General features: G+C 43.0%; 1 protein-coding gene across 1 annotated transcript in view; it reads left to right on the forward strand.

Moving 5' to 3' along the window:
- The first annotated feature begins 1,020 nt into the window (after nt 1-1,020).
- The window catches only part of LOC111973483 (cadherin-20-like), a 44,774-nt gene continuing 25,218 nt past the window's right edge, over nt 1,021-20,576 (forward strand). The window contains exons 1-5 of the mRNA XM_024000870.2: nt 1,021-1,462; nt 12,520-12,902; nt 17,039-17,333; nt 18,083-18,202; nt 18,651-18,818. Of these exons, the coding sequence (XP_023856638.1) occupies nt 12,666-12,902; nt 17,039-17,333; nt 18,083-18,202; nt 18,651-18,818 (820 nt within the window). The 5' untranslated portion in view covers nt 1,021-1,462; nt 12,520-12,665. The remainder of the gene's footprint in view (nt 1,463-12,519; nt 12,903-17,038; nt 17,334-18,082; nt 18,203-18,650; nt 18,819-20,576) is intronic.

The raw sequence follows: 20,576 nt of genomic DNA on the forward strand, positions 1-20,576 counted from the left end.
TTTACAATATCAAAATAGCTTGGAAAAGTTGATAAAAAATAGCCACTGGTCACATAATGATAGTCTACTAATGAAATATTAATGACAAAGCATTTTATTTGGTATAGCACATTTCACAAACCCAGAGTGCTTGCAAAATGTAATGAAACAAAACCGACACCATGTCACACTGCCTTCCTCTAATATATTTTAATTTACTATCTAAGCATGGTTGAATAATTCCTGCAATGTTCTCTCTCCTAGTTTATTTAGTGGAAAGAATTAAAGAAGAAAAATCATGCACAAAGTTTTGATCCCAAATGGCATCCTATTCCCTGTATAGTGCTTTACTTTTGATACACTGTGTAGGGAATAGGATGTCATTTGGGACCTTGTCAAAAACACTCAACTTTACCATATTAATTTCATGATTGCCTTAAATGAAACATAGATTTTTCCTCCTGCTCCTCCTCCTTTACGGATGATAATTTTTCTATTCTAAACAGGGATCAGATTTTCCGTGACCATGTTTAATGCCGGCTATGTGCTTTGTGTGTATTGGCATGCATCTAATTTTCCACAGTCTTTACGCAAATGTGGTAAACAAATTGCTTTGTCTCTGGTTGGGCATTGCAGTGATATATAATGTCGTTTTAAGTTTGAACTTTAATGTTATAAATCCCTGTACAGATCCATCCGTCCGTGTACGACATGCTCTCATTAAAATGCATAAGGGTGGAATAGAAGAAAAAAAAAATGTCCCCTTCCTTTCCTCTATCTCCCTCTTTCTCTGTTTTCCACTTCACCGCTCAATGAAATGAGGAAATGAGTACACACCCTTCTCTCGCGCACTCCCCCCGCCACACACACAAGGCACTTTATTCACTTGCAAATACAGAAAGATGAAATTAGTGGCATTTGTGGCACAAGAACCCGCCCCTCACCCTGCTCCTCTCCCTCTCTCTCTCTCTCTCTCTCTCTCTCACTCCTCTCTCTCTCCTCCCCTCCTCCCCTTCTCTGCTCTTCGCAGAATTCCTGTCCCCTGCTTCAGGTTGCAGATTGTTGGATTACGATGGATCAAGAGGGCTGACCCCTGATTGTGCACAGCAGAAAATGGTCCTTTAGTCTGATTGGCTCCTGGGGGGATGACACTGTGGAGATGGAACGAGAGAGAGAGTGGAAAGTAAAAGGGAGAGAGGAAGAAGAGTGCGTAGAGAGCAAGACAGAGAGAGAGCGAGAGAGAGAGAGYGGGGGAGAGAGAGAAGTATAAACTTTTCAAAGAATGACAGCCAGTATAGTTGAGAGGGAGCATGGACCCAAGGTGACTCTATAGGGAACTGACGCACTGCAGGCAGTTACTTCCACAACTTTTACAAGGGGAATTTAGTGAGCTTTGAAAGAAAAGAAGAAGAGACAGATAAGAGAAGAAGAGCAAAAACTGTCTGAAAAGGACAGAGAAAAAAGAAATAAGGAAAAATAGAAGGTAAGGTGTGGAATTTTAATTGATTCTGACTCCATGCTAGAATGCTTTTCTACATGATCATCAATGAGAGATTTAAATCAAACGCTTGACTGGGTGTTACAGTCCTTGTCTTGGACGTTTTTCTTTTGACTGAATATTTTGAATATTCAGAAACGGAAAGAGAAACCTGTGAAAAATGTGACTGGCAGAGATGATGCCAGTGTGGGAAAACTACCTAACTGAAGCTGTAACCTGTTTTTCAGTATAGAGAATTGGTCTGTAAGAATGCTTGTCTTGTACAGCACGATATTTGGCTGTCAAGAGACAACCAGAGTATTACGAGTGAGTATTGGTCTGTGAGAATGCTTGTGGCAAAGTACAAACTTGTATAACTTCAATATGAATCGGAGTTCAAACTGTATAGGCTCATTCTGTACACGTCTAGCCTTGTCGGCAGTTCAAACACACTGTATTATTAGGTCTGCTTTTAGGGACTTTAGTTTAGCATTCAAACCTCACTCCTCACTCACAGTGAAGGCTTACATTTTTCAACATGACAAGGAGGTCTTTTTTTTAAACTCTTCTCCAAAACCATTAAGCTGTCTCCTGTCTTGTAAATTGAAGCTGGGTAATACGCCAGTGGATTGACAGCTGTGCTCAGACACAGCTAGAGGCACAAAGGATATTGTGATTATTATCTGTGTCAAAAGTGGGGACTATTAATGCTCATTCATGGAACTGAGTGACGCACATCATGCTGATGTGTTGCTGTGTTTTCTCTACAATAACTAACAACTGCTTCCCAWGGATCCTGGTTGATCCCAGGCTATGTCCTAAATGGCACCCTTTTCCCTATGGTTAGAAGTAGTGCACTATGCAAGGAACTGGATGCCTTTGAGACGCAACCCAGCTAGGGTTCTGGTTAATTTGTGGTGAAATGACACTGATTGCAAACTTTCCCGATGACACTCATGCTCCATGACATCATTTCCATGCACCAGTGATCGGGATGAATGCCAGTTTGTATGATTTAATTTCTCCATAAATGACAAGGTTTCCACCCCACTCTGAATGAATGGACATTCATGGAAAGAGAGAGAGAGATGGAGAGAGCSAGAGAAAGAATGAGACAGGGAGCCCCAGAGACGGAAAGAGAGAGTGCAATAACAAATGAAATAATGTTTATATTGTTGTAGAAAAGCATAGGACAAAGCAGAAAGGAGTGACACATTCAACGAATGCCCTTCGTATGGCACTGAGGGTGCTAGTCCACTGATGCAGCAGACTGACAAAGCCACACAACTGGGTTCAGAGTACAGAGATCCTATAATTGAAGCGGCTCACGTGTGGCCCCCAGAACACATYGAGATTGGAAGGAGAGGGATTATGTTTATTCATTTGGTTGACTATCTGTTTTCATGAACCAACCATGTTTATGCCTTGTGTTTTTTTCAGTCTAACATGGGTGGGAATCTGGTCTCCCATACCAGGATTTTACCTTTCAATCCTGCTGCCCTAAAGAACCCACATACATTCATCCTTCTCTGGGGACAAAGATATGAAGAGCCCCGATAGTGTCTACTTCCTCAACTTTCTCCACCATGCTAAATCAATTGTGGTTAACAAATTAGCCATGACGTATCTTCCTGTGGTTCCCCACAATGGGGTTTTACGATGCTAGGAGCCCAGAACTGGCCTTCTTTCACGGTGACTCCCTCTTTAACTGGTCCATTTATGGACCGAGGGTCCTCTTAGAGGGGGGTGAACGGAGGATACGGACATGCCCACTGTGAAATCAAGCCTTATTAATGAATTGGAGGACCTGGATCTACATGGTATATAGGACAGGACTGTCGCGCCACACACAAAGTTGGGAGAAAGTATAAACATTATCTCTTCAATAGGTATTATGTTACGTATAGGTTGTACCATGAAATGAATGCCTTTTGCCTACCTTTGATATAAAAGCCTGTTATATTAAATGAAGTGCACTTTAATTAATATACACTGAGTATACACCACCCCCTTCTTGGCACAAACTGGAGTTTTGCATGTCAGCAATCACATTTTCAAGATATATAACTATCAAAATACAGAAATATTTTGCATTTTGATGCTGCGTTTTGCATTTCTGTGTTTTGAAAGATACATATCTTCAAAATGTGATTGCTGACATGCAAAACATTTTGGGACTATATCAACAATGGACTAAAGAAAGAAATACCAAAATATCGTTTTTGGGTGGAATTGTCCTTTAAATAAAATACAAATAAAAACATTAACGAAAACTTAAACCAGGTAGAAAGCGTGTAAAAATTATAATGAAATTATTTGTAAATTATGTAATCTCAGATTTCATTTAATCACAGTATTTTCAATATAGAGCTATTAGCAGCAGATTTTGGTGGTTGATTTTGTGGTCTCAAACCAGTGAGTTTATTAACATTCTTCATCAAGAATATGGGAAAATGGTAATATTGATTTATGAAAGAGGTGGGAATGTTGTTCCCTTGTCATATAATTGCTACATTTACCATGAAAAAGCATTCAAAATAGTTTTGCAAATATTGGGTCCCGACTGAGACAACCTGGTTCAATTTGGATCCCTATGCAAAWCCATATAAGAACCACTGCTATAGACCACATGGAAAATTCTAAAAATCTGATTTCTAATATGAATAAAGACCTGCTGTGCCAAAATTCTGCATTTTGACGTGTACCTCTGTGCACCCTCTATGACTTCTAGGAAGATTTTAACCCACCTAAACCCAATATTTCTCCAAGTTTTCACCATCGTTGTAAGGCCCTAATTATTGTGTTGCTTTGACAAAGTAATGTCTGCAGATTATTTATTTTTTATTTATTTTATTTTACCGTTATTTTACCAGGTAAGTTGACTGAGAACACGTTCTCATTTGCAGCAACGACCTGGGGAATAGTTACAGGGGAGAGGAGGGGGATGAATGAGCCAATTGTAAACTGGGGATTATTAGGTGACCGTGATGGTTGAGGGCCAGATTGGGAATTTAGCCAGGACACCGGGGTTAACACCCCTACTCTTACGATAAGTGCCNACCTCAGAGAGTCAGGACACCCGTTTAACGTCCCATCCGAAAGACGGCACCCTACACAGAGCAGTGTCCCCAATCACTGCCCTGGGGCATTGGGATCTTTGTTTAGACCAGAGGAAAGAGTGCCTCCTACTGGCCCTCCAACACCACTTCCAGCAGCACCTGGTCTCCCATCCAGGGACTGACCAGGACCAACCCTGCTTAGCTTCAGAAGCAAGCCAGTAGTGGTATGCAGGGTGGTATGCTGCTGGCAATTTCATGTGATTAGTGATTGATTTACATGTGTCCCTCATTTTAAGGTCAKCCCTGTTATGTGAACTGAACTATTGTTTTAATAAGGTGGAACTATTCATTTTTAAATATATATTTAAAAAAATTGGAACATCTTATASTCAAACCCTAGTATAAAAGGTGGTGAGCTTTTTGGTCATTTTCTGGTGTTTTGTWGTGGAAAACTGAGCTGGTCGAGGATAACACATACATTTCATAATTTTTTGTGAAGCTAGCATTCAATTGCCCCTCCCTGTTGCACTCAACAAGCTTCCATTCCCCCTGTCACAAGGGGATACATGGCTGATTTAAGATGCATTTGTCAACCCTGTTACGGTCAACACTTCAAACTTAATAGGCACTTACTATAGTAATGTTTTTATTTTACCTCATAAGATTCGAAAGATGTTGAACAAGTTGAACATGTGCTCTTTATGACAATYTTAAAATGAGATGAAATAAACCGTTTTTTCAACCAAGTTACACTACTCAAAAGGCAAGCAATTGGTAGAATGACCCCATCTCTTCAGGTAAAATGCAGGTGCAGGTAAAATGTTTTAAAAAAGCAGGTGCAGGTAAAATGTTAAATGAAAACAACAAAKATGAAACAAGACAGCGTAACAGAAGTGAGGTAACATGAACATATTCATACAAAATGGAGCCAACAGAGATGGTCGCCTCGCTTCGAGTTCTGAGGAAACTATGCAGTATTTTGTTTTTTTATGTATAATTTCTTACACTGTTACCCCAGGAAAACTTAAGTCTTATTACATACAGCCGGTAAGAACTATTGGATATAAGAGCAACATCTACTTACCAACATTACGACCAGGAATACGACTTTCCCGAAGCGAATCCTCTGTTTGGACAACCACCCAGGACAATGGATCTAATCCCAGTAGCCGACCCAAAACAACAGCGCCYCAGAAGGGGCGGAGCGGCCACCTGGTCAGGCTCCGTAGACGTGCACATCGTATACTACTCGCCAATGTCCAGTCCCTTGACAACAAGGTAGACGATATTCAAGCAAGAGTTTCCTTCCAGAGAGACATCAGAGATTGCAACATTCTCTGTTTCACAGAAACATGGCTCTCTCGGGATATGTTGTCAGAATTGGTTCAGCCACCGGGCTTCTGCAAGCATCGCGCCGAAGAAAATAAACACCTCTCTGGTAAGAGGAAGGGCGGGGTGTAGTATGCTTTATGATTAACGACTCATGGTGTAATCATAACAACATACAGGATCTCAAGTCCTTCTGCTCACCCAACCTTGAATTCCTTACAATCAAAGGCTGGCCATTTTACCTACCAAGAGAATTCTCTGCAGTTATATTCACAGTTGTGTACATTCCCTCTCAAGCAAACACCAAGACGGCCCTCAAGGAACTTCACTGGACTCTATGTAAACTGGAAAATATATATCCGGAGGCTGCATTTATTGTAGCTGGGGATTTTAACAAAGCAAATTTGAGAACAAGGCTACCTAAATTATATCAACATATTTATTGCACGACGCGCAGGGGTAACACTCTCGACCACTGCTACTCTAACTTCCGCAAAGCATACAAAGCCCTCCCCCGCCCTCCCTCCCTTCAGGAAATCCGACCACGACGCCATCTGCTCGTACCGTCTTATAGGCAGAAACTCAAACAGGATGTACCAGTGACGAGAACTATTCAACGCTGGTCTGACCAATCGTAAGCCATGCTTCAAGACTGTTTTGATCACGCGGACTGGAATATGTTCCGGTCAGCCTCAGAGAGCAACATCGGCCAATATGCTGACTCGGTAAGTGAGTTTATAAAGAAGTGCATTGGAGATGTTGCACCCACTGTGACTATTAAAACCTACCCAAACCAGAAACTGTGGATGGCACACTATTCCTTCCATTTTACTATGGAAAGAGGTCTGGAAATATGGCTGAATAAAAACAGTGTAGTTATTCCCTCCGCAAGGCAATCAAACAAGCGAAAGGCCGGTACAGGGACAAGGTGGATTCGCAATTCATCGGCTCAGACACGAGATGTATGTGGCAGGGTCTACAGGAAATCACGGACTACAAAAATAAAAACAGCCACATCATGGACACCGACTTCACGCTTCCAGACAAACTAAACACCTTCTTTGCCCACTTTGAGGATAATACAGTTCCATGGCCGACGTGAGTAAAACATTTTAACGTGTCAACCCTCGCAAGGCTGCTGGCCCAGACGGCATCCCTAGCCGCGTTCTCAGAGCATGCGCAGACCAGCTGGCTGGTGTGTTTACGGACATATTAAATCGCTCCCTATCCCAGTCTGTTATCCCCACATGCTTCAAGATGGCTACCATTGTTCCTGTACCCAGAAGGCAAAGAAAAAAAACAGAAATAAATTACTACCGCCCCATAGCACTCACTTCTGTCATCATGAAGTGCTTTGAGAGACTAGTCAAGGATCATATCACCTCCACCTTACTTGCCACCCTAGACCCAATTCAGTTTGCATACCGCCCCAACAGGTCCACATATGACGCAATCACCATCACACTGCACACTGCCCAATCCCATCTGGACAAAAATAATACCTGTAAGAATGCTGTTCATTGACTACTGCTCAGCATTGAACACCATAGTACCCTCCAAGCTCATCATAAAGCTGGAGGCCCTGGGTCTCAACCCCGTCCTGTGTAATTGGGTCCTGGACTTTCTGACTGGCCTCCCCCAGGTGGTGAAGGTAGGAAACAACATCTTCACTTCGCTGACCCTCAACACTGGGGCCCCACAAGGGTGTGTGCTCAGCCCTCTCCTGTACTCCCTGTTCACCCACGACTTTATGGCCATGCATGCCTTCAAATCAATCATCAAGTTTGCAGATGACCCAACAGTAGTGGGCTTGTACACTAACAACGACGAGACAGCCTACAGGGAGGAGGTAAGGGCACTCGGAGTGTGGTGTCTGACTCAACATCAACGAAACAAAGGAGATGATATTGGGCTTTAGGAAACAGCAGAGGGAGCACCCCCCTATCCACATAGAAGGGACAGTAGTGGAGAAGGTGGAACGTTTTAACTTCCTCGGCGTACACATCACAGACAAACTGAAATGGTCCATCCACACAGACAGTGTGGTGAAGAAGGCGCAACAGTGCCTCTTCAACCTCAGGAGGCTGAAGAAACGTGGCTTGTCGTCCAAAACCCTGACAAAATTTTACAGAWGCACAGTAGAGAGCATGCTGTTGGGCTGTATCACAGCCTGGTACGGCAACTGCACCGCCCTCAACCGCAAGGCGATCTGCACAACGCATCACCGGGGGCAAACTACCTGACCTCCATGACACCTACAGCACCCGATGTCACAGGAAGAAAAAGATCATCAAGGACAACAACCACCTGAGCCACTGCCTGTTCACACCGCTAGAATTCCAGAAGGTGAGGTCAGTACAGGTGCATCAAAGCTGGGTCCGAGAAATTGAAAAACAGCTTCTATCTCAAGGCCATCAGATTTCTAAACATGAATCACTAACTCAGAGAGGCTGCTGCCTACATTGAGACCCAATCACTGGACTCTTTAATAAATTGATCACTAGTCACTTTAAACAATGCCACTTTAAATAATGCCACTTTAATAATGTTTACAAAATCTTACATTACTCATATCACATGTATATACATTATTWTATACCATCTATTGCACCTTGCCTATGCAGCTCAGCCATCGCTCATCCATGTACTTATATGTACATATTCTCATTCACCCCTTTAGATTTGTGTGTATCCGGTAGTTGTTGTGGAATTGTTAGATTACTTGTCAGATATTACTGCACTGTCGGAACTAGAAGCACAAGTATTTCACTACACTCACATTAACATCTGCTAACCATGTGTATGTGACCAATAAAATGTGATGTGATTTGATGCAGTACCAACTGAGGAATGAACAAAAGGAAGGGACTTATTACGGGGAGGTAATGAGGTCCAGGTGTGAATCCTAACAATGAGTCCCAGGTGCACGTAATGATGAGTGCAAGGACCGGTGATTAGTATTCTGGCGATGTCTTATGCCGGAGGGTAGGAGCAGGAGTAGACATGATGGTACACCCCCCCCCACCCCTCTGACGCATGGCTCCTCGTAATGATGAGTGCCAGGACTGGTGGTTAGTATTCCGGCGACGTCGCACGTCGTAGGGGAGGAGCAGAATTAGACGTGACAACCACACTGTCGCGCCACACATGAAGTTACACTGTATCTGTGTGACAGTTCTGTTGTTGACCACACTGTTGTTACCACACACGAAGTTCGGAGAAAGTGTGAATTTATCTCTTCAAAATGTGCGTTGTTGATGTGTTGAAAAGCTGTTGATGGTTCAAAAGCAGAGTGTATACGTCTGTTTTGGACAAGTACACCCCTGCTCTCGAGAGGGATGTGCTCTATCGATAGGACGTAGGCCACAATCATACAAGATTGACTTGTGAAATTGTATAAATCCTTTTCATATGATCTGCAGCAGAGCACTTAAGACAGGCTGCATTCACAGAGTCTGAGGGACTGAAGTCAGAGGGTTTTTGATTGTTAGTTGGGATTCCACCTGTGAAAGCCTTGTTTTAACTGGGGTGAATGTCTGTAGTGGGCCGAAGGGAAAAAAGAAGTGGTGGTCAGCTACGAACKTCTTTTAAAAGGTATTTTGTCACCAAATAGTAGTTCATGGTCATGCTGATGTAACAGTTTAGCTTCCGTCCCTCTCCTCGCCCCAACCTGGGCTCGAACCAGGGACACTCTGCACACATCAACAACAGTCACCCACGAAGCATCGTTACCCATCGCGCCACAAAAGACMCAGCCCGAACAAGTACTTCAGGTCTCAGAGCGAGTGACATCACCAATTGAAACGCTATTAGCGCGCACCACCGCTAACTAGCTAGCCATTTCACATCGGTTACACTGACAAGCTAAGTCTGCATCCCAAATGGCACACTATTCCTTACAAAGTGTAATACTTTTGACCAGGGTAGTGCACTATATAGGGAATAAGGTGTAATGCTGACAGACTGACTGAGATTTTGATGACTAGACAATACGGTCCTTCAATTGCCAACACCAGCTGCTACTGCTGTTGATTGTTACAGCCCCTCCTTGATTTACACACTTAAAAACTTACACACACACAGACTGTGCAACAGGATTCTACATCTCTCAGTTCTCCTTGAAAGTTAAAGTGGCTTTTACCATTTCCGTATAATATGTAATTGTGGTGGGAAAAAACCCTCTCTCTTCTTTTGTTTGGTAAAGCTTTCTCATCTGATGCCTCCTCGACCCTCCCCCCTCCATCCATCCGTCCCTCCCTTCATTCCTCTGCTCAGGACAGGGAGCAACTTGTGTGGCAGGTCGTAAAGGCAGGAGCAGCAAGAACAGCTGCTTTTTATTTTTTCTTTAATAAGTGAAAAGCCATCAGATTAGTCTGAGGGAGATGTGTGGAGTGTTTAGCCAGCACAATTATGTAGCATGTCACCTCATTAGACACAACAAAATAGAGGCCGAATGTATCGGGTGCAAGTCCTGACCTTTGACGGAGAAGGGGGCTGGGGAGGTGAAGGGGTGTGTGGAAGGTTTAGCGAGGTGCTAATTTGACTTCATAATGAACAACAGGGCCACTTGAATGGAAATAATGGAGACAGAATACAGACAGAATAGAGCAGAGACCAAGAGGGGCCCATGGAGGTCAGGGCTCACCCAGCCTGTCAGGCTCTCGTGGGGCTTTGAGTCCCAGGTTGGGTGTGTCCCAAATGGCACCCCATTCCATATAAATTACATTACTTTGACCAGGACCCATAGTGAATAGTGTGACATTTGGGACAGATCCCCTGAGTTGGAGGGCCAGGGGGGCTAGGAGCCAGATACCCCCTCCTGTCAGGGCCTTTATAGCAAAAGCACCCTGCCCATTACCCTTCCCTAGCCACCAGTCTTTTTGTGACTCTTCAATAATGATTAACTGTGTTTTGAGATTCAGAGAGTGTCCACTATGGCACAATGAGCTCTCTCTCTTACACAATATAATAGAGCTCAACAAAGTCTCTCTTTCTCTATTCTCTCTTTCTCGCCCCCTACTTTCCATTTCTCTCTCCACGCCCCCTGCTGGCATTCTTTTCTTCCACTTTTCTCTTTTCTCTTTCCCCCCTTTTCACTATAGATCTATCAGTTTTTCCCCCTGCAGCTTGTTAATTAAAGAGCGGGAATAGATTGTGGTGGAGGCAAACAGATGTGACCAGCTCACTGATAAAAGGAAAGAAAATCAAGCGACTGTCATAAAGGCACAGTTTGAGTAGAAAAAAATACATTGATTAAATGTAAAACATTACTTGAAATCAATACAATTTTTTTTTTTTTTTTTACTACAGCACCATAAAGTAACAATTGGCCTTGTTTTTTCGGATTGTTGTGGGCTGTCCGAGTGCAAAAAAATGTAAGTTATAAAAATAAGTTATCAAGTCTATTCCAAATGGTGGAAACAAAACATCTTGCAGAACTCTACACAAAAAYACTTGTTGTCCTGTTAGGCAGCAGCGTGTAGCTTGTAGTTACAGGAGGTTGGTGGCACCWTAACAGATGAGGAACAGTGCAAATCTCAACTCTTCTACAACAGCCAGGGGTAGAGAGGAAGAGAGGAAAGAAAGGAAGAGAGGACAGGGAAGAGGGGAGAGGAAGAAGGGGAGATTGGGAGAGAGGGGAGAGGGAGAGAGAGATGCCGGGAGAAACAGCACCGCCTCCTCTACACTCTCAGAAAAAAGGGTTCCAAAATAGTTATTTGGCTGTCCCCATAGGATAGCTGTTTTTGGTTTCAGATAGAAACGTGTTGGGTTCCATGTAGAACCCTCTGTGGAAAGGGTTATCTGATGGGGACAGCTGAAGAACCATTTTAGGTTCTAGATAGCACCTTTTTTTCTGAGAGAGGGAAAGAGGGGAGAGGGGAGAGAAAGAGAGTGAGGGAAGCAGATACACACTGAGAGACTGTTAGCAAAGAGAGAAATGAGAGAAGTTACCGCTGTTCCTATAGAAACGGAAAAGAGAAGGTGAAGCACCAACACAGAAAGATAGCAAAGAGAAAGATGGGGGGAGGGGGTTGAGGAAAGGAGTTTTGAAGATGGTTTCTGTTGCCTAAGCACAACAGTAAATAGGAGAGTGGGAAAGGGAGAAAGAGCACAGGGGCTTAGGGCTCAAGAAGGTATCATGCGTGGCTCCTCTCAGACTAACCCTCAGCCCCAAGAGGAGTAACCTCTCCCCCGTCTCTCTCCCATCATTACCCCGTATCTCCCCTCTTCCCTCCCCTCTCCTCCTCTACATGTATTTAGAATGCAGTGTGAGGCCCCACTCATTGAGTTTTAACGCAGCTATCTATTTCTACCACGCACAAACACAAAAACACATGGACACTCACGCATGCATGTACACACAAACACACACACACAAAAACAGACACACACAGAGGGTTCATTATCATCCAACAAAGGACAGAAGAGAGAAGCAGATTCATCTGTGGTTCTACACAATAGACTGGGATCAGTGTCATCTCTCCATCCTTCCATCCTTTAATCCATCCATACTTTCCTCAATAGTTTCAGTGAAGGAAAGAAAGAAATAAGGAAACAGAGAAGGAGCTTATAGGCCAAGGACGATAGTGTCAGTGTCCAATAATGACATCTACATTTGGAGGATTTGAAACTCATCTTTCTCTCTTTTCTTTTCTTTTTTCACTTTCCACAAAGCAGGAAAAGGAGAAAGTAGCCATTTGAAGACCTTCCCAAGACACAAGAACCAAAGGCCTGTCATCTGCGGGTCATCGTATCACCAAAGAAAACGCAAAACCCCATTTTTAAAACAAATTGATTTGATTTGCTGTTGAGTATCCATCATGGGAGATCGACATCACCACCATCCTGGGGGTGGTAGGCCTGTCTACACCCTCCTACTCAGCATAGGTCTGGCCTTGCTGGCCCTGTTGTCTGAGGCCCAGGGCCGTATGGATAGAGCCAAGACAGAAGAGGAGAGTGGAGCAGGGCTGCTGAGGAGGGTGAAGAGAGGCTGGGTATGGAACCAGTTCTTTGTGCTGGAGGAGTACACTGGACTGGAGCCGCTGTACATAGGAAAGGCAAGTCCACACACACACACACACACACACACACACACACACACACACACACACACAAAGAGAATATGTGTGAACTGCATGTCACTTTCGATTAAAGCATTTGCTAAATGTGCACCGTCATTATTATTGAACTGTTCGATGACAGCTCTCAACTTTTCAATCAATATCGTCGCTGTCGGCTGAACGTGACTTCTGACGACCACAGGGTCTATCATCATTGATCAAATGTTCAAGCCACTTTAACACCTGAGTGGTCAAAGTATCCTCTTTTGCCAATGGTGTTTGTGTGTCTGCATCCCAAATGTCATCCTATTACCTATAAAGTGCACTACTTTTGGCTAAGGCCCATAGGGCTGTGGTCAAAAGTGGCACACTATGTAGGGAATAGGGTGCCATTTTGGATATAACCTCTGCAGTACGTTCCCCACTGTGTTTGTATGGAGAGTTAGTGTGGATGAGTATCTGGGGCAGTTTTCCTTCACTCATTCCTTATCGTCTGCCCCTGACAAAGCAGAGGAGACCTTCTCAGTGTGAAAGGTGTATAGCCAGGGGTTAAGTGTAGATGGTGGAACTGTCCATTTTCTTTCTTCTTTTTTTCAAAGGAAAAAAACACCACTATGTAAAGTGAAGTAGTGAAATGTCACTGATTCAGTGAAGTCAGAATGATATTCAGTCTGTCCCAAATTGCACCCTATTCCACATAGTGCACTACTTTTGACCAGGGCCAATAGGGGTAAAGCAGGGTGCTTATTGAGAATCTACACTAACCGTGTGTGTGTGTGTCATCTCTTGACCTGGGTTCAAATACTATTTATGATATTTCAATTATGGGTTTGAAAATATACTTGTATTATAAAATGCTGAAATTCAAAGTGTATTTTTAAATACAAATAAATACTACCATGCATTTGAACCCAGGTCTGTTTGGTATTTAAAATAATATAGCCTATTTCAAAATAAGTATTTGAATATTTATAGGACATTTCCTTTTTATAGGATATTATTTGATAATACACAGTAAATAAGTATTTAAATAATAAATAATCAAAGACACATGTATTTGAACCCAGCTCTGGTCACCTTACCAAACACACATACAGGATGATTGTAAGCATCGTCATGACAACAAAGGTAGCTACAAGAGTTTACCCTTATGGAAAAACTAAGCGTGAGGTCAGTTGTTCACATGTGAAACTATATGTTGACATGTATTACATTTGGAGTTCACATGTTAACACCACCTTTTCACATGTGAGGAGAATAACATGTGAATTGCAGATTTTTCATCTGATCCTAGAAGAAAGTCTTTGTCCTCAGGCCTGGAGGGAAGCCAAAGTAATTCCGCTACCCAAGAGTGGTAAAGCGACCTTTACTGGTTCTAACAGCAGACCTATAAGCTTGCTGCCAGCTCTTAGCAAACTTTTGGGAAAAATTCTGTTTGACCAAATACAATGCTATTTCTCTTTAAACAAATTAACAACAGACTTTCAGCATGCTTATAGAGATGGGCACTCAACATGTACTGCACTGACACAAATGACTGATGATTGGTTGGAAGAAATTGATAATAAGAAGATTGTGGGAGCTGTACTGTTAGATTTCAGTGCAGCCTTTGATATTATTGACCATAACCTGTTGTTGAYAAAACATATGRGTTATGGCTTTTCAACCTCTGCTTTATCATGGATTCAGAGATATCTATCTAATAGAACTCAAAGGGTTCTTTATTGGAAGCTTCTCTAATGTCAAACATATAAAGTMTGGTGTACCGCAGGGCAGCTCTCTAGGCCCTCTACTCTTTTCTATTTTTACCAATGACCTGCCACTGGCATTAAACAAAGCATGTGTGTCCATGTATGCTGACGATTCAAGCATATATAAGCAACAGCAAGTCACTGAAACCTTTAACAAAGAGTTGCATTCTGTTTTGGAATMGGTGGCCAGTAATAAACTMGTCCTGAACATCTCTAAAACTAAGAGCATTGTATTTGGTACAAATCATTCCTTAAAATCTAGACCTCAGCTGAATATGGTAATGAATGGTGTGTTTGTTGAACAATCAAATTGAGGAGACTAAATTACTTGGCGTTACCTTAGATTGTAAACTGTCATGGTCAAAACATATATATTCAATGGTTGTAAAGATGGGGAGAGGTCTGGCCGTAATAAAGAGATGCTCTGCTTTTTTGACGCCACACTCCAAAAAGCAAGTTCTGCAGGCTCTAGTTTTGTCTAATCTTGATAATTGTCCAGTCGTGTGGTCCAGRGCTGCAAGGAAAGACCTAGTTAAYCTGCAGCTGGCCCWGAACAGAGCGGCACATTCTGCTCTTCATTGTAATCAGAGTGCTGATATYAATACTATGCATTCCATTCTCTCTTTGCTAAGAGTTGAGGAGAGACTGACTGCATCACTTCTTCTTTTATAAGAAACATTAATGTGTTGAAAATCCCAAATTGTTTGCATAGTCAACTTACACACAGCTCTGACACACACACCTATCCCACCAGACATGCCACTTTTCACAGTCTTTTCACAGTCCCCAAATCCAGAACAAATTCAAGAAAGCATACAGTTTTATATAGAGCCCTTATATAGAGCCCTTATTGCTCAAATAAACAGCAAATTCTGATCCTAATAAAATAGCAAATACCAAAATTACATTTTCACAAGTGAAAATCTAACTCATGTATGGACTTGTATTTTTACAATTAATAAATATTCACATGTGCATTTCGAATTTGCAGTTTTACATGTGAKACACGTTCAAATGTTGATGTATAGTTTCATGGTATAACATGTTGAATTTTTGCATCCCCATATTGTAACATTAAGTTCACATAAGATCACATGTGATCACATGAGATGACGGGAGACGTGATCACATGCCAAATGTATGTGTTTTTTTCCCCATAAGGGTAGTGTAAAACATAATATTAAGTTCGTGATATTTCAGCAGCCAGAGGTAAAAGGATTAACGTTTTATCTRGAAAAGAAAGTGTTATTATAATGTTAGCGGGCGGTAGCCGTGTGTGCGAAGTGCATGCTGAGCTGTGTATGCGTCTGTGTGTGTACAGATTGGGGTTGTGATTGCACCAAGCAGCAATAGGCTCAACAGGCTGGTATTTGCACTAAGAGACCAACAATAGTCTTTGGCAATCTATTCCCTATGTAGTGCACTACTTTTGACCAAAGCACTATGGGTCCATTTGGGATATGTCTGTAGCTCCCATAAGCACCACTGATCAGGAGGGGTGGACATGATTACTGTTCTTCTTCTGTTGACCAACCAACCGTGACTAAAGCTGTAATATTGTTCTATCTCAGATAGCACCCTATTCCCTATATASTGCACTACTTTTGAACAGGGCCCATAGGCACCCTATGCATTTGGGACGCAGACTGTGTAATCAGAAGACTATTGTGGGTCAAATAGCAGCGTGGTGAGCCTGTTGACGCTTGGTGCATTTGGGACGTACACTATACCATTCGTCTCATGAGAGAGCCCCAGACAAACAGCATTATAATGACCATGTATACAGTGGTCCTTGACCTCTAATGGACCAGACAAGACCTGGGTCGAATTCAGTATCTGAAATACTTTCAAGTACTGTACTTGATTTAGTTTGCCTGCTACTATAACGCCACTAATCAAATAATCCCAATAAATGTAAACGCCATGCTAAATCAAGCCCAAACACCMAAATGACTATAAAGTATGGTCTAACACAGGGGTGGGCAATTCCAGTCCTCGGGGTCCTGATTGGTGTCACAGTTTTGCCCCAGCCCCAGCTAACACACCTGACTCCAATAATCACCTAATCATGATCTTCAGTTCAGAATGCAATTTGYTTAARTAGCTGTGTTTGCTAGGATGGAGAAAAAGTGTGCCACCAATAACATACAATTACATATAGAACATGAGCATGGTGCATTCAATGCCAGAACTGTGGATTTGATTCTTGCTAGGGCCAACCATAATGTAAAATGTATGCACACATGACTGTAAGTCGCTTTGGATAAACGCGTCTGCTTAATGGCATATACAGTATTACTATTTTAGTATTATTATTATATTATAGGATATCTGGCTCCTAAGCTGTCTTGACTCCTAACCTCTGACCTGTGACCCCCACAGCTCCACTCAGACATGGACCTAGGGGACGGCTCCATCAAGTACATCCTGTCAGGCGACGGTGCGGGCACCACCTTCACCATTGACGACAGTACAGGCGACATCCATGCTATCAAGAGGCTGGACCGTGAGGTGAAGGCCCAGTACCTTCTGCGAGCCCAGGCCTGGAACAGACAGACAGACCGACCCCTGGAGCCTCAGTCTGAGTTTATCGTCAAAATCCAGGATATCAATGATAATGAACCTAAGTTCCTGGAAGGGCCCTACCAGGCCACCATACCTGAGATGTCAACCATCGGTGAGTCAAGGGAGATTGTGGTGGTCAGAGACAAAGTCCCGATTCCCCATTCTTCTCCGAAAGTGTGCACTTGCACTCTGTCTCGCATCGATTTTAAAATAGTAGAAAACTCCCTCAAGCCAATGATTACACCCATTAAAAAAAAAAATCCATGACAGGAAGTGTGCAAGTGCACACTTTGGAAGAACTGTGGATAATTGGGACGTAGCCATAGTGTGCATCCAAAATGGCACCCGATTCCCTACATAGTGCACAACTTTTGACCGGGGCCATTTCAGACCAAGCTGGAGAGTGTGTAGTGTAGCTGGACATTGTGCTGCTGCTTCTGAACATTCCATTCATTCAGTTAGCAAACTCTGTTTAAAATTCTCTCTATAGAGAGGTTGTTGTGGTTATTCACAGCTGTGTATTTATGATGGTAAGGAGATGAGGATGTTTCAGTCTGTGAACATAATAGGCACGTTATTGATGGCTCTGCAATATCATCATTATGCCATCAAAATGATGTCTCTGCTTACACAGTGCACTAGTGGGATACAATATTTATATATCCACCAGTGAGTGCAGGTACAGTTGCCTTTATAGCCTATACCATTCGCCAACATTGAYGCAGTTTTATGTAGATGGACAGGCCATTTTTTAAACAGGCCTTGTTGAAATAACCATAAAATGGAATGAGTCATTCCAATTGTGTGGAAATAACATTGCTCACCATGTCACTCTCTTCTTCTCCTCCCTRCCTTTCCTAGGCACTGAGGTGATTCGGATGACAGCCACAGATGCAGATGACCCTACGTATGGTAACAGTGCCAGGGTGGTCTACAGCATCCTACAGGGACAGCCATACTTCTCTGTAGAGCCTAAGACTGGTATGTGAGCACAGGGGACGCTTGAAAAAATAAATAATCGGACCTGCATTAACGATAGCAATTACAACATTTGTGTTTTAGTTATGTTAGTAGATMGCCATGTTTTGGCAAAGAGCTGAGGCACTTACGTTTGCTCCTCCCAGAAGTACACACAAACAAACATACAGGCTGAGTGTAAAACAACAGATTTAAAATCTATCAACTTGGTTAAGAATACCCTCTTGTGGCTGCCAATGGTAACAACTGGCAAATCAATGAATARACATGTGCATCCCAAATGGCACCCTATTTCCTCCATAGTGCACTTAGGGCTCTTGTCCAAGACKCATCCCTAATCTGCCTGGCAACTGCACTGCTGACCCTCCCAATCACACTGTTTCTATTTGTGACCTCTCTTTCCTCTTGACCCCCCCCTCCCCTCCCCCCCATGTTTCTCTCTGTCCCCCAGGCGTGGTGCGTGTGTCTCTGGCGGGCATGGACCGCGAGGTCAGGGAGAACTACTCCGTCATCATCCAGGCCAAGGACATGGGAGGCCAGCTAGGYGGTCTGGCCGGAACCACAGTGGTCAACATCACCCTCAGTGACGTCAACGATAACCCACCCATGTTTGATCAGAGTAAGATCCAGAGACTCCTCTCCTCATGTGCCGTATTTTTTTATTTTAATTCCCTTCAATTTATGCTCAAGACTGTTGACTTCCTTGTCTTCATTCTTGTTAACCCTCTCCTTCCCTCTTACATTTTAGTCATTTAGCAGATGCTCTTATCCAGAGCGACTTACAGTAGTGAGTGCATACATTTTAATTAATTTTTCGTACTCTCCTCTTGCTCTTTCTTTCCTTCCCTCTCCTCTTGCTCTTTCTCTCCTGAACTCTCATCTTCCTCTTATGTCCTCTCATCTTCCTCTCCTTTCCTCTTCTCTTGCTCTTTCTRTCCAGCCCTCTCCTCCACAGTGTATCTCCTCGCTTGTCCATCTCCTTCAGATTCTGCTCTCTCTCTCCTCCCCCATCATCATTTTCTTTGGCCACCAGTCAGTTACTTTTTATGTCATCATCATCCATCCAGTCCCCCAGCCTCTCGCTGATCTCCTTCTCTCCACCCACCCCTCTCCTCCCTTTCTCCCTCGCCCTCAATTTATTAAGGGCTTTATTGGCATGGGAAACATGTTAACATTGACAAAGCAAGTGAAGTAGATAATAAACAAAAGTGAAATTAACAATAAAAATTATCAGTAAACATGACACTCACGAAAGTTCCAAAYGAATAAAGACATTTCAAATGTCATATTGTGTGCAAATAGTTAAAGTACAAAAGGGAAGATAAATAAACATAGACATGGGTTGTATTTACAATGTTCTTCACTGGTTGCCCTTTTCTTGTGGCAAAAGGTCACAAATCTTGCTGCTGTGATGGCACACTGTGGTATTTCACCCAATAGATATGTGAGATTATCGAAATTGTGTTTGTTTTTTAAATTCTTTGTGAGTCTGTGTATTCTGAGGGAAATATGTCTCTCTAATATGGTCGTACATTTGGCAGGAGGTTAGGAAGTCCACCTCATTTTGTGGGCAGTGTGCACATAGCCTGTCTTCTCTTGAGAGCCAGGTCTGGCTACGGCGGCCTTTCTCAATAGCAAGGCTATGCTCACTGAGTCTGTACATCGTCAAAGCTTTTCTTAAGTTTGGGTCAGTCACAGTGGTCAGGTATTCTGCCACTGTGTACTCTGTTTATGGCTAAATCAAATTCTAGTTTGCTCAGTTTTTTTGTTAATTCTTTCCAATGTGTCAAGTAAGTTTCTCTCTCGTTACCCGGCAACCAGTCCTATTCCGGACCCATGCTGTCTCTTTGATTGGCCCCATTCCTGCTCTCCTCATTAACATCCTCATCAGGTCATCTGTCTATCCCTCTCTCAATCTCTTTCTCTCTCTTATCTGGCTATCCTCGGCCGCAAGACATCCCCTAGCTGTCTGCCTGACTGGTGGTCTCGTCTCCTCCTCGGAACCCCACCGCCACCCCTTATTTCTCTCGCTCTTTCCTCTTGTCCCCCTTCCCTCTCTTCTCTCCAATTAGTGCCATCACTTAAGTGAGACTTTAATACATTGTGAGATGCTATGGGGGCACTTGTCTGACAACCATAATGTGTGACCTCTTCAGTTTGGACAGTAAGGAGCATCTCAAAATTGGGAACCGCTTTCACCCGTTTTTGAAAAGAGGTTAAATTGTTGAAATAAAATTCTCGTTGACCCATATGACAATACACCCCAATTTACGAACCGGCTCTGTGTGAACCAATTTGTGCGCCATAGTCTGTGCTCTAGGTTCATGGGTTTGTCCTCTTAATGTCTTGGTGTAATTTAAGAGGTTTGGTGCCCTCT

Source organism: Salvelinus sp. IW2-2015, linkage group LG14 (genome assembly GCF_002910315.2).
Source record: "Salvelinus sp. IW2-2015 linkage group LG14, ASM291031v2, whole genome shotgun sequence".
Taxonomy (NCBI): domain Eukaryota; kingdom Metazoa; phylum Chordata; class Actinopteri; order Salmoniformes; family Salmonidae; genus Salvelinus; species Salvelinus sp. IW2-2015.